Source organism: Abramis brama, assembly GCF_963993115.1.
Source record: "Abramis brama genome assembly, chromosome: 9".
Taxonomy (NCBI): Eukaryota; Metazoa; Chordata; class Actinopteri; order Cypriniformes; family Leuciscidae; genus Abramis; species Abramis brama.
In genome coordinates, this window is record NC_139971.1 from 975,001 (window position 1) to 992,500 (window position 17,500).

At 42.3% G+C, this 17,500-nt stretch overlaps 1 protein-coding gene across 3 annotated transcripts in view; it reads left to right on the forward strand.

The window, feature by feature from the left end:
- The window catches only part of reln (reelin), a 144,634-nt gene that overhangs the window by 40,979 nt on the left and 86,155 nt on the right, over positions 1-17,500 (forward strand). For all 3 annotated transcript variants that reach the window (XM_084123610.1, XM_084123612.1, XM_084123611.1), the window contains exons 3-4: positions 3,046-3,181; positions 11,529-11,599. In XM_084123610.1, the coding sequence (XP_083979736.1) occupies positions 3,046-3,181; positions 11,529-11,599 (207 nt within the window). The remainder of the gene's footprint in view (positions 1-3,045; positions 3,182-11,528; positions 11,600-17,500) is intronic.

Below are 17,500 nucleotides of genomic sequence, written 5' to 3' on the forward strand. Positions count from 1 at the left end.
ACACACTCTAGATTTACTTATCAGTAAGGGTCTAAACATTTCACTGATTGTTATTAAGGATGTAGCACTGTCTGATCATTACTGTATTTTCTTTTATATATTGATCTCTCCTGCCACTGAAGCTAGATCTGTGTCTGTCATGAAGAGATGCTTAAATGAGAACACTAGTGTACTATTTATGAAGGCTATATCCTTAACACCAAGCATATCTGCTGACTCTGTTGATTCTCTCCTCGAGTCCTTTAACTCAAAAGTTAAAAGTGTAATTGATGATATTGCTCCTGTGAAAGTCAGGAAGAAGAGTGGCAGACAAAAAGCACCTTGGAGAAACTCAACAGCAGTGCAAAATATGAAAAGACAATGCAGAAAAGCAGAGCGCATGTGGCGGAAGACACAACTTGTAGTCCATTATAACATCTACAAAGACAGCCTTCATGCTTTCAATATGGAACTAGGCAAAGCTAGACAGACTTTCTTCTCAAATATTATAAACAGCAATTTAAACAACACACGCACTCTTTTTGCTACTGTAGAGAGACTGACAACCCCCCCAAGCCAGATTCCCAGTGAAATGCTTTCAGACAACAAGTGCAGTGAGTTTGCTTCTTTCTTCTCTGAGAAAATCAATAATATCAGAAAGGTGATCAGCACATCCTTGAGTTGCCCTGGGGTCAGACAGATCAAACCGCCTGAGAAAGTAGTTGCTATGTCTGATTTCGAAGAAATTGATGGCAAAATTTTGGAAGAAACCGTACAGCACCTTAAAACATCAACCTGCGCTCTTGACACACTTCCCACATCTTTTTTCAAAAGTGTGTTAAACAGTTTAGAAGCAGATCTTCTAGAAGTGGTAAATGCCTCACTTCTCTCTGGGAGTTTTCCAAACTCCCTGAAAACTGCAGTTGTCAAGCCCCTCCTGAAAAAGAGCAATCTGGATAAGACCATATTAAGCAACTATAGACCGATCTCAAATCTTCCTTTCATAGGCAAGATCATTGAAAAAGTTGTCTTCAATCAGCTGAACAAATTCTTAAGCTTGAATGGATACTTTGACGATTTTCAATCTGGTTTCCGACCGCACCACAGCACAGAGACAGCGCTCATAAAGATAATAAACGATATTCGCTTAAAAACTGATACAGGCAAATTATCAGTGCTGGTACTACTCGACCTCAGTGCTGCATTTGACACTGTCGATCATAACATACTTCTTGACAGGCTGGAAAACTGGGTGGGGCTTTCTGGGATAGTCCTAAAATTGTTCAGGTCATACTTAGGAAGGAGAGGTTATGTGAGTATAGGAGACCATAAGTCTGAGTGGACATCCATGACATGCGGAGTCCCTCAAGGCTCAATTCTTGCGCCACTCCTGTTCAACCTGTATATGCTCCCAATGAGCCAAATAATGAGAAAGAACCAAATCTCTTACCACAGCTATGCAGACGACACACAGATCTACCACAGCTATGCAGACGACACACAGATTTACTTAGCCCTATCGCCTAACGATTACAGCCCCACTGACTTCCTGTGCCAATGCATTGATGAAGTCAACAGTTGGATGTGCCAAAACTTTCTTCAGTTAAACAAAGACAAGATTGAAGTCATTGCGTTTGGAAACAAAGATGAAGTTCTCAAGGTGAATGCATACCTTCACTCTAGGGGTCAAACAACTAAACATCAAGTCAGGAATCTTGGTGTGACACTAGAGTCAGGCCTTAGCTTCAGTAGTCATGTCAAAGCAATAACTAAATCAGCATACTATCATCTGAAAAATATTGCAAGAATTAGATGCTTTGTTTCCAGACAAGACTTAGAGAAACTTGTGCATGCTTTCATCACCAGCAGGGTGGATTATTGTAATGGACTCCTCGCTGGCCTTCCCAAAAACACCATAAGACAGTGTCAGCTCATACAGAACGCTGAGCAAAACCAGAACATATGAACACATCACACCAGTCCTCAGGTCTTTACACTGGCTCCCAGTTACATGTAGGATTGATTTTAAAGTATTATTACTGGTATATAAATCACTCAATGGCCCTCAATACATTGCAGATATGCTCACTGAATATAAACCCAACAGATCACTCAGATCATTAATATCATATCAGCTAGAAACACCAAGGGTTCACTCTAAGCATGGCGAGTCCGCTTTAGCTATTATGCTGGAACAGCTTCCAGAAGAGATCAGATGTGCTCCTACAGTATCACATTCACATCCAGACTCAAAACACTTCTGTTTAGCTGTGCATTTACTGAATGAGCACTGTGCCTCTGTTCATCCGAACTGTTTGTACTGTATTTTCTTTTCTTTTTTATTCTAAACTGTTTTAATTATTCTTATTTCTTTTGATTATTGTAATTTCTTCTATGTAAAGCACTTTGAATTACCATTGTGTATGAAATGTGCTATATAAATAAACTTGCCTTGCCTTGCCTATTAAAACCGGAATTTGATCCTACAGAATTAGTCAATTAGAAGCCGATCACGAATCTACCTTTTCTGTCAAAGATACTAAAGGCAGTAAGCTCTACAAAGCTCCAGTTTTTCTCTATATCAGTGTCAGTGTTTCTGAACTCCTGAAAAGCCTCCATTGTAGTCTTGAGTTTCTTCCGGGAATGAACACATCACAATATTCCTCATTATAATAATTAATGCGCAGAATAAAGGGGCGGGGCCTGGTTGAGTTAGTTAGTAGTGTGTTAATCTGCCGGTTATGGTAAGGGGCGGGACATTTCCCAAACACACTCGAAGCTTTCGACCAATCACAACACACTGCTCCAGCCGACCAATCAGAGCACAGTGTGCTTTTCAGAAGGAGGGGCTTCATAGAGACTGGAAGTAAACAAAGCGTTACTGACAGACTGGGAAGAGAGGAGCCGCAACAATGGAGAATATGAGGAAAATAATGTGTTTTTGAACATTCAAGCATGACAACCATGTTATATTATATTGATAACATTGAGGTTTTATCTCACTAAGGATGAGCTGACGTCACAGATATTGTTGTTGTGTGTGTGTGTGTGTGTGTGTGTTTCCAGGCGTGATGTCAGACAGACAGTTCGGGACTCAGTTCGTGTGCAGTGTGGTGGCGTCTCACGTCAGTCATCTTCCCTCCACCAGCCTGAGCTTCATCTGGATCGCTCCTCCACCCGGCACAGGCTGCGTCAACTTCATGTGAGTCACTCACACAACAACCTCAGCTCATGCATGTGAGAAAAACAAAACCTCATGGCGTGAGGAAATCTCTGAACACATCTGACACAAGGCAGATTCTTCACGAGTGAGTGAGTCCTGAAAGGGTCGTCACACTGTGTTTGCATAAAACATGCGAAGCTTCCAGAACCCAAACATGCATCAGTTTCAGATCAACAGAAGGGCCAGTTCTTGCCTCTCAGAAATGCAAAGCAGACAAAAGACCTTATCAAAAGCGTATTCAAAAGCTCCACACATTTAGATGTCACTGTTTCAATTCTGAGAGCAAAAGTCTAGAATGAGGTGAGGAAACAGCTCAGGTGTGAATGATTATGTTGCCCTTCATGTGCTATCAGAATTATTATAAATACATAGACATGAATGACCTCTCAAGTCATATTTAGGACTAGGAAATGGGGTGATAATTTTGATACCAGAGTTTCTGTGTTGGGCGACCTTTCATGCTGAAAGAGAGAGCGCTGTAGTGACGGTGAAGTTGTATTCATTTGCCCACAACTAGTTACAGACTTATATATTTACATACTGCATATAAATAACCATTAATTTTGATGCATATTGTATGTAATTTACATAGCATGTTTTGGCCTGGAATTCCAGAATAGCCGTAGTAAAATGTTTATTGTGCAGATGCACTACAACCTGATATCAAGGATAAATCTGTTGATTTCCAGCTCATATGGAGGCCGACAGTCAGTAATAATAGCAGAGATGTTGTTTGCTGTGAACTAAAGGCGTGCGCTCAGAGAACACAGACGGCGTCAGATCGTATACATGTCAATTATGTCAGGACAAGCTTTCAGATCGAAACCCTTGAGAGCAGACAGTCATTTAAAGAGCCGTTTTCAGCACTCATGACTTCACAGTTTTCCCCGTGTGTGTCAGGCTCACAAATCTGTGTGTGTGTGTGTGTGTGTGTGTGTGTCCGCGGGTCAGCAGAAGATCTGTGCGTGTGTGTGTGTGTGTGTGTCCGCGGGTCAGCAGAAGATCTGTGCACGTGTGTGTGTGTGTGTCCATGTCTCTCCGCCGTTTGTCACTTTCAGAGTTTATGTCGGGCGTTTCTGAGCATTCAAGGCCAAATGTTTAGTCATTCATAACCCTGCCATGAAGCCATGATGGGAAAAAGCCACTTTGCTTCTGAGGCGGCAAGTGTTTAGGCATTTCTCTTATTACGATTAATTGACATTGAATGGAGTCCGGGCTGTTTTGTGATGGACCATCTGTTCAGGGCAGGCTGTGTTTCTGGATCATACAAAACACTTTCGTTCTGTGTGCGTATTGTTATTTTCTTTTCCTGGAAAGAGTCGATCATATATACTGTCTTTGGCTATATAAACAAATGCCATATGAGTGAACTGGGGCAAGATGAAATAACTGAAGAAGTGAGATTGATCGAATGAAAGACACAAAGAGAGTTTCCATTGTTTAATTCTGGAAGTTGAGCTTGACAGCCAGTGAACATTTATGTAACTGTGAAATTCACAAACAGCTGAAAAGTTGACGACAATGTCAAATTTTGCAATAAAGGCTTTATAATACAGAAATATATTCCTAAATGATGTATAGACAGACAGTATGTATTCCTCTGTGAGAAAAGAAGTGCATGTTAAATGTGCTCTTGTAGTGTACTTCAAATATTAAAAGTATATTTAAAAAAAATGGAACTTATATTAATGGAATAAAAGGAACTTAAAGACAGCACACTTTCATGGCTGTTTCTTAACACACGAGTATAATTTTAAAAGTGCACTTTGTAATAATGTCAAATTAAAAGATTTACTTTAAAGCACATTTCAAATCATTATGTTTGAACTCTTTCCCCGGCATTAACTGAATTTTCAGGCTATCCATGTTTTGACAGTTGTACAGTAGGGGGCGCTATTACTTATGATAGAACTCAGAATCTCCTGATCAAAACACAGGTGAAGAAGAAGCAGAAACAAGCGACAGAAGCATTGCTGACGCACATGTAAAATAACACGATCATCAAATATTAAACAGCATATAAATCAAAACTCAACGTTACTGAATGAAATGTTGAACCCATGAAGACCCATGACTCGATCTTCTCCGTCTGTGCTTGATCATCGCTCTGAATCCCATCTGGATGAAGATTTTGATAAAAACGTGTACTAAAACATTGTGTTCACGTTTAAGTTCAATATAAAGTATTGAACTTTAGTTCAACCGTGTGCAAACACACAACAGTCACTTCCGACGCTCAGTGAAGCCAGACTGCCTTAATGCTCTTGTTTGTAATGAGCTCTTAACTGTTGTCAAGGTCATTTCATTCTCACCTTTACTTAAATGACTTCCAATGACCCAGTATAATGAGCAGGTAATTTGCCAACAGCTCCCTGGAAGCCTCTTCTAAACGCTCATTAAATCTGCATGCGCCGAGGGAGCGCTTCCTCGCGACAACAAACACTTCCTCGTCCTCTATTCATTTGACAACACGCGTAATCTGATCAGCGGAGGCTGAGACTCTCACGTCTCTCAGACTAAATGAGATAAGAGGAGAGGAAAAGAGGCTAAATATTGTTTTCCCTCTTGCTGATTGATTACTCGTCAGCCGTCGCAGCTGGAGCTCAGCAGAGCAGATCAATCAGACAATTAAACCATTATTTTAAACGCTAAATCCAAACGTGCAGAATGAGTGTGTGTAACTCTGGCTGTGATTCCCGTTATTAATCATGATTAGAGAGCTGTGCGATGATGTTCAGGGTTTTCAGCAGCAGATGTTCTGCGGATGTTCGAGCGATAGGCTGTGTGTGACTGTGCGTCAGTTCCACACGCGTGTGTGTGATCGTATGTGACGGGGTCAGAGGTCACAGCAGGTTTGGATGGTCTAGCTGTCAGACGTGTGCTGCGGGCCGGAAACATGTAATCACACTACAGCATTCAGCATAATAACCTGTTTCTGATGTGTGTGTGTGTGTGTGTGTGTGTGTGTGTGTAAGAGCATTCAGCATGATAACCTGTTTCTGATGTGTGTGTGTGTGTGTGTGTGTGTGTGTAAGAGCATTCAGCATAATAACCTGTTTCTGATGTGTGTGTGTGTGTGTGTGTGTGTGTGTGTAAGAGCATTCAGCATGATAACCTGTTTCTGATGTGTGTGGAGTATATTACTCCTTTATACTCCTATATACTCCTTCACCTATATACACCTTCACCTATATACTCCTATATACTCCTTCCCCTATATACACCTTCACCTATATACTCCTATATACTCCTTCACCTATAAACACCTTCATCTATATACTCCTATATACTCCTTCCCCTATATACACCTTCACCTATATACACCTATATACTCCTTCACCTATATACACCTTCACCTATATACTCCTATATACCCCTTCACCTATATACACCTTCACCTATATACTCCTATATACTCCTATATACTCCTTCCCCTATATACACCTTCACCTATATACACCTTAACCTATATACTCCTATATACTCCTTCACCTATATACACCTTCACCTATATACTCCTATATACTCCAACACCTATATACACCTTCACCTTTATACTCCTTCCCCTATATATACCTTCACCTATATACTCCTATATACTCCTTCACCTATACACCTTCACCTATATACTCCTATATACTCCAACACCTATATACACCTTCACCTTTATACTCCTTCCCCTATATACACCTTCACCTATATACACCTTCACCTATATACTCCTATATATTCCTTCACCTATATACTCCTATATACTCCTTCACCTATATACTCCTATATACACCTTCACCTATATACTCCTATATACTCCTTCACCTATATACTCCTATATACTCCAACACCTATATACACCTTCACCTTTATACTCCTTCCCCTATATACACCTTCACCTGTATACACCTTCACCTATATACTCCTCTATACTCCTTCACCTATATACACCTTCACCTATATACTCCTATATACTCCAACACCTATATACACCTTCACCTTTATACTCCTTCCCCTATATACACCTTCACCTATATACACCTTCACCTATATACTCCTATATATTCCTTCACCTATATACTCCTATATACTCCTTCACCTATATACACCTTCACCCTATATACTCCTATATACTCCTTCACCTATATACTCCTATATACACCTTCACCTATATACTCCTATATACTCCTTCACCTATATACTCCTATATACTCCTTCACCTTTATACAACTTCACCTATATACTCCTTCACCTATACACTCCTATATACTCCTTCACCTATATACTCCTATATACACCTTCACCTATATACTCCTATATACTCCTTCACCTTTATACAACTTCACCTATATACTCCTATATACTCCTTCATCTATATACTCCTATATACACCTTCACCTATATACTCCTTCACCTATATACTCCTATATACTCCTTCACCTATATACTCCTATATACTCCTTCACCTTTATACAACCTCACCTATATACTCCTTCACCTATATACTCCTATATACTCCTTCACCTATATACACCTTCACCTATATACTCCTATATACTCCTTCACCTATATACTCCTATATACTCCTTCACCTTTATACAACTTCACCTATATACTCCTTCACCTATATACTCCTATATACTCCTTCACCTTTATACAACTTCACCTATATACTCCTATATACTCCTTCACCTATATACTCCTATATACTCCTTCACCTATATACTCCTATATACTCCTTCACCTTTATACAACTTCACCTATATACTCCTCAATGATAAACCATCGAGGAGAGACACATACACTGATTCACGTGTGCTGGTGTGACCACTGAGTTTCTCCACTCTACCTTTGAAAATCACATTTGCAGCAAGACATATAAACTCTCAGATCTGCCAGATGTCCTTGAGTCCCTTCAGTGATTTACTCAGTGTGAGGTTGGTTGTCAGTCCTGTAAATGAATTAAGTGCCAAAGTCAGCTAGTGTTTGAATGATTGCAGATGGAAATTATATCCTGACCTGAAATGATAAACGCACTAAACGTCAAACTCCATCTTCAGTGTTTGCAGCAGTGGAAACGGTCTACTTCTGTATGTTTCTATGACAATAGTAAGGCTGTTTGTAAATGTGTGATGCGAGAACAAACATGAATGCGTGAACATAACTAAAGACCAGACCAGTGTGAGTAAGAGCATGAAACATATTAAATGAACCGCATTACTGCATGTTTTTTCTCTAATGTTTCCATATTAGCGAACAAGCCGTCTGGGACTCGTTTCATAAATATTGAAGTGCCTTGCTCCGACGTAACCTCCTGCTCTTCATTATGCTCTATGTTTTATTCATAAATCCCATTTCCAAATTTGTCTTTACCAAGCCCTGAAAGATGAATGTGGTTTTGTTGTTTTGTTTTTTTTCCGTCAGCATCCTTCATCTCCCCCTTTTGCAGTTTATTATTTATTCATGAGATGTTGTTTGGTTATTCATGAGACCAGAAATGCCTCACAACCATAAATGCTTTCGGTGTCAGAGACTGAATCTGAAACAACAGTCCAGCCAAACTCCTCAAACATTTGCATTCTTTAACAGTTCACTATGATTAAAGCAATAGTTCATATTAGTATATGTACTGTATCTGTAAGCACTTCATATTCTCAGAGCTCATAAGGATGTAGATTTGTAAGTGTTTGCTGGGAGTTAGTTTGAACTCTTGTCCTCACTTTATTTTGTTCATGTCATGCATTTTGAATGTTCTTTATCAATATCACTAGGGCTGGATTGAAAATATTGATTTCTTTATTTTAATCGATTCTCATTTTGATGAACCGATATTGATTCTTAAATCACAGGAATCAATCTTTCAGTCTGCGCTGTGCCAATAATCACAATAATCTTTGTGCTTTCATACTTATGATATGAAACAAAGTCTCAGCTTTCACATTTTGTCCATTTTATAATGTGTGTTTATGTGACAGACGAAGCGATCATCTCTTCCTCTTTACTATGAGTTACAGCAGCAAATAAACATGATGAACATCAGAAGGAAAGTTGAAAGATACTGAACAACTTCCTGAAATCAATCATGTCTCATGTAATCCATCAATCAGTGTTTCAGCCGTCAATAAAACACCGTGAGAACAATAATGTTACGTAATTTACCTCAGGAAAGACATTCAACGACCATAAACTCGATAGTTGCTTGAAAAATAACTCTAGAGAGGAGCGTTTTGATAAATATATGCACTATATTACATATTCATTATATTTTTACTGAACCTGTTGCTCAATATTTAATGCAAGTTTGAATAATCCGTCAGGAATACAAGTTTTATCTCAGCCACCATTTAAATGATTATTTTTCGAAAACAAATTGGAGTAGATAATTATGTCATTGAAAAGTTATTATAATAACTTTATTATTATAAAAACTGCCTTATGTGTAATTTAAATCTTACAAATCAAATCAGTTGCTCATTTTAACCCTTAATATTACAGTGTAAAAAATGATTATTGGTTTAACTTTAAGTTAGTAATCTAGTTGCCTTTAAAATGTTGAGCTCACTGAAATACAAAGAAAGAGATTAGTTTAATCAAGTGAAATTCAAAATATTATGTTTACTGAAGAACATTGGTGAATCTAAGTTGATTTGATAAAAAAAAAAGTTGTGATAAATCATGATTTTTTTTTTTTTTTTTTTTGCATTGATAATGTAGCGACTGACAGGATTCCTGTATATTTTACAGCATTAGATGAAAGATATTTTATTCCCTGAGAAGAAATGACATGCACTGTGCCTGTTATACACCCAAACGAATCCGTGTTGAATTGAGCTGAATAGAGACTGGAACTGAATCGAGTGTGGAATGAGGTTGTGTGGGCGACGACATGCGGATGAAAGCATCAACACCTCGACCTCTGCTGATCTCTGACCTGAAACCAACAGCTATTCACGTGTGTGAAGGAAAACAGCACAAAACCTCCATCAGCAGATCCGGGGTCAGTGTGTGTGAGAGTGTGTGAGAAAGCAGCGGGTCAAGGATCGAGCTTTAAGAGCTGCTGGTCTTCACCACTGATGACGTTCATCACACATGCTCCGCTCAAGCTCTTCTTTCAAACTATTTATTGTAGATTAATGCGTAATGCAATAAAAGGAAATGAAGATTGATGACAAACACAAGCGAGAGAGAATCATCACCGGACACATTAACATCTCTCTGGGTCTTTATTCTGACCGCTGTCTCAGAAAAGGAAAAGCGATGGATGGGAACGTAAAAAAATTAAAAGCATTTCAGATTTTTTCCCCCTCAAACAATAATGAAATATGATGAATGAAAAGAAGTCCACACTAGCCTGCCTCTCTTTGTGTGTTTGTGCATGTGCTTTCAACTCTTATTTCACACACTTTGCTCAAGGAAGCTTTTCGTCTGAACTGTAAAATCTCTCATTAACAGCTGTGTTCAATTAGAAGATTATGAGATCAAATGATTTTCACCCAATCCATGCTTACACACACAAGCTGAAAAATACATTCTTCATAAACACATAACATAATTAAAGTGTGAGTGAGTGTGTGTGTCTGAGTATTTGTGTGTGTGTGTGTGTGTGTGAGAGAGAGAGTATGAGTGTGTGCGTGCGTGTGTGTGTGAGAGAGTGACTGTGTGAGAGTGAGTGTGAGTGTGTGAGAGTGTATGTGTGTGAGAGAGAGAGTGTGTGTGTGTGTGTGAGTGTTTGTGTGTGTTAGAAAGTGTTAACGACGTTTAAGTTTACAGTAAAGCAAATGCACTGAATTAAAAAAAAATATTTTATACAAAGTATGTAATTTGCAAAATAATTTGGGTGTCTAAAATTGCTAGTCAAAGTCATCAAAGTCATGCATCTATCCAAGCTGTGCTCCACATCTGAATTTAGCCGCCTAAAGGTTTTAAAGTACCATTTTCATAGTAACACAATGTCCAGTTTGGAGTGTTTGAGCTTTTGAATGATGCCTGATTTATGATGATTACTAAAACATGTGACGGGGGAAAAGGCAATAAAAACAGTCTTTAAAAGGCTGTAACGTGAATCTATCGCAGATATATGTTCTCATCAGAAGCTCTTGAAGAGGTGCATGTCGTACGCCGAAGGTCTGCAGTATCAGTGTAAATCAGTGTGTGTGTAAAACACTCTCCTCCTCCTCCTGACCTCTTGACCTCTGATGGCGTCTCTGACATGAAGACCTACGGCCCGATCTCAAACTTTAATCCTCTTCATCTTCTGTGGGTTATGGCTAATATTTCTCTGTGTGTGTATGTGTGTGTGCGTGTGTGTGTGTGTGTGTGTGTGCGCGTCCCTCAGGGCCACAGCGACGCACCGAGGACAGATCATCTTCAAGGACGCTCTGGCGCAGCAGCTGTGTGAGCAGGGAGGTGAGGATAAAACACACACACACACACACACACACACACACACACACACACACACACACACACACACACACACACACACACACACACACACAGAGCAGTTCGAGAGGTAAGTGCAGCACATCCCGTCCAGGAACACACTGGGATTCAGAGACAGGAACCATAACTTACTAAAGCCTCTCCATCCAAACAATGGATCCAGACACTGAAGCTGTCAATCACAGCGTAGTGAAAACACACAATAGAAGAGCATGAAAGTTTTCAGCACTCACACATTAAGATTTTAAAGAAATCCATTTCAAGTTTCAAGGGCTTAAAGCTTTGAGTGGTTAAAGGAATTATAAATATCCCAGCAGGACTGAAGAACGGGGCGAATCTCCGTCAGCGATGAGACATGAGCAGATTATCACTCTAGAGTCGAGAGGAGATCTGAGACAGAGTGTGTGTGTGTGTGTGTGTGTGTGTGAGAGAGAGAAGAGAGAGAGAGAGAGAGAGTGTGTGAGACATGAGCAGATTATCACTCGAACTCGAGTCGAGACGAGATCTGAGACAGAGCTGGAGGTTTAGAGGAGAGTGAGGAGTGTGTGTGTGTGTGAGAGTGTGTGAGTGTTTGTAACAGAGAGAGTGTGAGACCCAGAGACCCAGCGAGGACGGTGTGTCAAGTCGGCCCGTATCCGGCTGACTACATCATGCATTGTGGTCATGTCTAGGCGCTGGTCCTCCATCAGATCTGGATCCGGTGGACTGCGTTAAACCTTTGTATAAACAGAGAGACTAATATTAGCGTAGACGCCATTCTTCTTATGATGTAACGAGTACATCAGGTTTTATGGGAAGTGTTCCCGGTTCCGGCTGATCTAATCTATGCAGCCTAACATTGAATTATAGAAGTCTATAATGTGTTATGTGAATGCTAGGTCAAAGAGATGTGTTTTTAGTCTAGCTTTGAACTGACAGAGTGTGTCTGCTTCCCGGACAATGGTAGGAAGACTGTTCCAGAGTTTTGGTGCTAAATAGGAGAAGGATCTACCGCCAGCAGTCGATTTAGATATTCTAGGTATTATCAACTGGCCGGAATTTTGAGATCGCAATAGACGTGAAGGACTATAATGCGTTAAGAGCTCGCTCAAGCACTGCAGAGCTAAACCATTTAGTGCTTTGTTAGTAATCAGCAATATTTTAAAATGTATGCGATGTTTAATAGGGAGCCAGTGCAGTGTTGACAGAACCGGGCTAATATGGTCATACTTCCTGGTTCTGGTAAGAAGTTACTAAGCACTAAATCCTGCTCCATTTTTACTAGGTGTGTGTGTGTGTGTGTGTGTGTGTGTGAGAGAGTGTGTGTGAGTGTTTGTGAGAGAGAGAGTGTGTGAGATGAGAGCTGGAGGTTTAGGGAGGAGAGCGAGGACGGTGTGTGTGTGTGTGTGAGTGTTTGTAAGAGAGAGAGAGAGTGTGAGACCCAGAGTTGGAGGTTTAGGGAGGAGAGCGAGGACGGTGTGTGTGTGTGTGTGTGTGAGAGAGAGAGAGAGAGAGCTGGAGATGACACTAGTATATCAGAGAGTGATATCTGTGACAGGTCAGGATGAGGGAAGGCGACTCTGAACTCTGCAATTTCCAGCCGCTCCATAAATTAGGTCTTTATGGGACACTGGACTCGCGTCCCTGAGGATTGATCATCGGAGAGCGAGTATAACTCACGGTGGGCGATCAGGAGAGGAGGCCGATCAGAACATGAGCAGATATACGACAGGCCTCTGGATGGAGATGAAATAATGTCCTGAGCTTCATAACATCCATCGCCAACTTTCCTCGGAGTGTCCGGCTTTGCATTAGAGAAGTTGGGAATGAACTGTTAAACTGTCAGTGTAAGCCGTCGCATTAGCACAGATCTACAGCCACAGCGCCGGAGGTAATTAAAGTTCTTAAGGAAACCAGCGAGGATTAAACTAAGCCTGAAACGATTGCGACTGTCTGCTGTGTGTGTGTGTGTGTGTGTGTGTGTGTGTGTGTGTGTGAGACTGTCTGCTAAGTGAACGAGAGACTGAGGAAGAGATCGACAGATCAACGGCAGAAAACCCTAGCAGAACTGTGTGTGTTTGTGTGTGACTGTCTGCTGTGAGTGTGTGTGTGTGTGTGTGTGTGTGTGTGTGTGTGTCAGGGAGAGACACAGATTCAGTTGCAGGTAACAGAAAAGGTTTTTTTGCTCTCAATGAGCCCAGGAAAAATAACAGGAATGCAAAGAGAAAAGATGAAGTCCAGATAAATGTCCACTGGGCCAGGAGAGCACTTCTCAAAAAGGACCAATTATAGCGTCAGCAGTGACGCAGTGTCCAAGTCACACTGAGTTCCCTAATGAAAAGTTGGTCACAGGCGATTGCATAACAATACATACAACAATGGTCTGACAAAAGACTGAACACAAGAGGATCTAAAATAGGGTAGATTAATGAGGGATTAATTAGCAACAGGTTTGACGTGAACACAGCTGATAATTAAGGATAACGAGTGGGAGGGGAACTGCCACAATGACAGCGAAGCACATGGCGAGCTGTCAAAACAAAGCACATGTGCTTAAAAGACAACAAGTCACACAGACACAGCAGATCAGACCGAAGTCATGACAGTACCTGGGTGCCAGCTTACGAGAAGGCGTCCGGAGAGGCAGGTCCTTGGTGGCCATTCCTTCTGAGCGCACGGAGCCTGGGGAGCCGGAGTCCGGTGACGGTCAGCCGTCTGGAAGCCCGGGCCAAGGCCTCCTCAGCCCTCCTCCAGGTGCGACGACACTGACAGACAAAGGCCAAGGAAGACGGGACCGCGGCTTTGTGTTCCTGTGCAGGGAAAAGAGACGGTTGATATCTCACAGAACATTGAAAAGGAGACATACCCGTAGACGCTACCGGCAGGGAGTAGTGGGAATATTTCACCCAAGATAGATGCTGACTCCAGGAGCTCGGACTATGTGACGCCAGGCAGTGGAGAGCTCGCTTGAGACCCTGGTTGGCTCGCTCGGCCTGCCCGAAAACCTATACAACTCTCACACACTCTCTCTCTCGCACACGCTCACACACAGTCGCACACTCTTAAAAACCTGAAGACAGACTCATTGAGTCTGTCTACAGAACTCTTTCCAAAACCAGGAGACAAATTGGTGTCCTCTGTCAGAGACCACTTCCACTGGAAGACCATGGATCCGGAAGACGTGGTCCACCACCACCTGTGCTGTATCCTTGGCGGAGGGGAGCTTGGGTAAGTGGATATAATGGGCCGCCTTGGAGAAGAGGTCCACCACCGTCAGAATCACGGTGTTACCTCTCGATGGGGGAAGACCAGTGACGAAATCAAGGGCCAGGTGTGACCAAAGGCGAGAGGGAATGGGCAAAGGCTGCAACAGACAAACAGAAGAATGGTTAGACGTCTTATTTTGAGTGCATACTGAGGAAGCCAACACAAACTGCCTGACATCTTGGGCCATGGATGGCCACCAAAATCGCTGACGGATGGCAGCCAGCGACTCAGAACAAAACAGACGTGGCATGGAACACGCACTTCTCCACCTTGACGTAAAGCTGGTTCTCCAGCAGCCGGTTTAGCACCTGACGAACTTGTTGCATCCTTCACCAGGGTCAGGAAGACAGCTGGGGCGTTAGTGAGCCTGAAGAGTAGGACCCAGTATTCAAAGTGTCCCGTTGGGGTGTTGAAGGACTCGACCAAAGGACTTGTGAATATTTTAAAAATGACTCAAGTCTTTAATCCTTAACTACTGATACAATAAAAAAAAAGTGTTTTATTGGGATGGTTTTATAATATCTGCGTCAATATTCCCCTCTGTGTCGCGGTAGTTGGACTTCGGACCCTTGTCATAGAATTTGATTACGTATGTCCGTGTATTGCGCGTAAACTCAAGACAATGAAAGTCTCATGAAACATGACGGGAGAAACCGTGCCATATGTTCTTTCATTTGGGTTTATTAACATGTCAAATCGGCTAGATGCAAAGAATGTGGGAAAACAATTAAAGACACCGGAACAACATCACATTTTTATCGCATCCACAAAGGTTAAAAGTCACATTACATATTATACTGTGGCGCAGATGCATGGCTCCTTTGGATTGCAAGCCTGTTACAACATTAACAAATAAAATATAGCCTATATCTGTCAGGTTTTGGGGTTGAGGAGATGAAGCGAGGACTCAATTGCAGGAAGATGGGTTTTTATTAATCAAAAAATAAAACAAAAACAAACAAAAACTACCCCCAGGGGGAAAACATGACTTGACTTGACTTGATCACAGAAAGAACACACAAGGATAAATATACCATGTACAAATGACAACGAACCAGCACAGGACTGCAAACACAGGGAGAATAAATAGGAGAGCAAACAAAGCAGGTAACGAGGGAGCACAGGTGGGGAAAATTAATCAATAATCAGGTAACAAGGTGGGCGGGGTTAGACAATCAACAGGAGATCAACGGATGAGGCCGGCATTTAAGGATTCCTGAATATACTTGTCCATTGCCTCTCTCTCAGGACCAGATAGGGAATACAGACGACCCATGGGCGGAGAAGTGCCTGGGAGGAGATCGATGGTGCAGTCATATGGCCGATGAGGAGGCAAGGATGTGGCCTGGGACTTACTGAAGACCTGACAAAGATCGCGGTACTCCACCGGGACTCCGGCAAGATCGGTCTCCTCAACCTGAAAAACAGGAGACACAGAGCCAGGAGACTAGGCGGAACCCAAACATGGCGCAAGACAAGACTGACTCCAAGAGAACACAGAGTTGTCTCACCAATCCACGTGAGGATTGTGCTGCACCAACAACGGGTAGTAGTAAAGGCAAAGACCCAGAGTCAAACGATCCTGCTTCTCCTTAGGGATGAGACGAACACGCCCCACTTGCATGGGCTCAGGGTCAGCTGAAGGAGACGAGGAGGTGGGAGCAGCACTGGAGGCACCCTCATCCAGCCTCCAGGAGGACTGAGCTGTCCACCTCTGTTGTCGACGTTGAAGACGCCCCTCCACATGAAGCGCCAGTTCCACAAGGGTGTCAAAGTCATGAGGTAGCTCGTGAGTGACAATCTCATACTGGATGTTGTCATCCAGCCCCTCCCGAAACCTAGCACGTAATGCCGCCTCGTTCCAGTCACAGGTGACCGCCAGAGATCTGAACTGGATGGAGTATTCCGTAACAGAACAACCACCCTGGCTCAACCGCACCAGCTGGGAGGCCGCCTCATCGCCTCAAGTAGAGCAGTCAAAAGCTTAATCATCTCTGCTCTGAAGTCTTCGAATGTGGCACAGAATGGTGCACGAGGGCCCTTCCTTTCAGGAGTGTGATAACAAAGGCCACCTGGGACTCCTCTGTTACAACGGCGAGGCTGGAGTGCGAAGACAAGAAAGCACTGGGACAGGAAAGCACGGCAGGAGTTGGGATCTCCGTTGTGGGGCGGCGGAGTGTTGGCATGGGGTTCAGGCTCAGCATGAGGTAGAGAACCGAGTACACAGCAGCTGATCTACTGGCCAAGGCTTCCCACTGAAGTTCTTGGATCTGGAGATTGAGATCTGCTACTTGGGCGGACAGGCACTCAACCTCCCGTGAAGTGGCAGTTAACTGGCTGGAATGCTGTCCCAGAAGAATGCCCTGTTGACTTGGTCTGCACCTGCTGAATCCATTTCATGGTCAGACTGTTCTGTCAGGGAGAGACACGGATTCAGTTGCAGGTAATAGAAAAGTTTATTTTGCTCTGAATGAGCCCAGGAAAAATAACAGGAAGACAAAAAGAAAAGAGGAAGTCCAAATAAATGTCCACTGGGCCAGGAGAGCACTTCTCAAAAAGGACCAATTATAGCGTCAGCAGTGACGCAGTGTCCAAGTCACACTGAGTTCCCTAATGAAA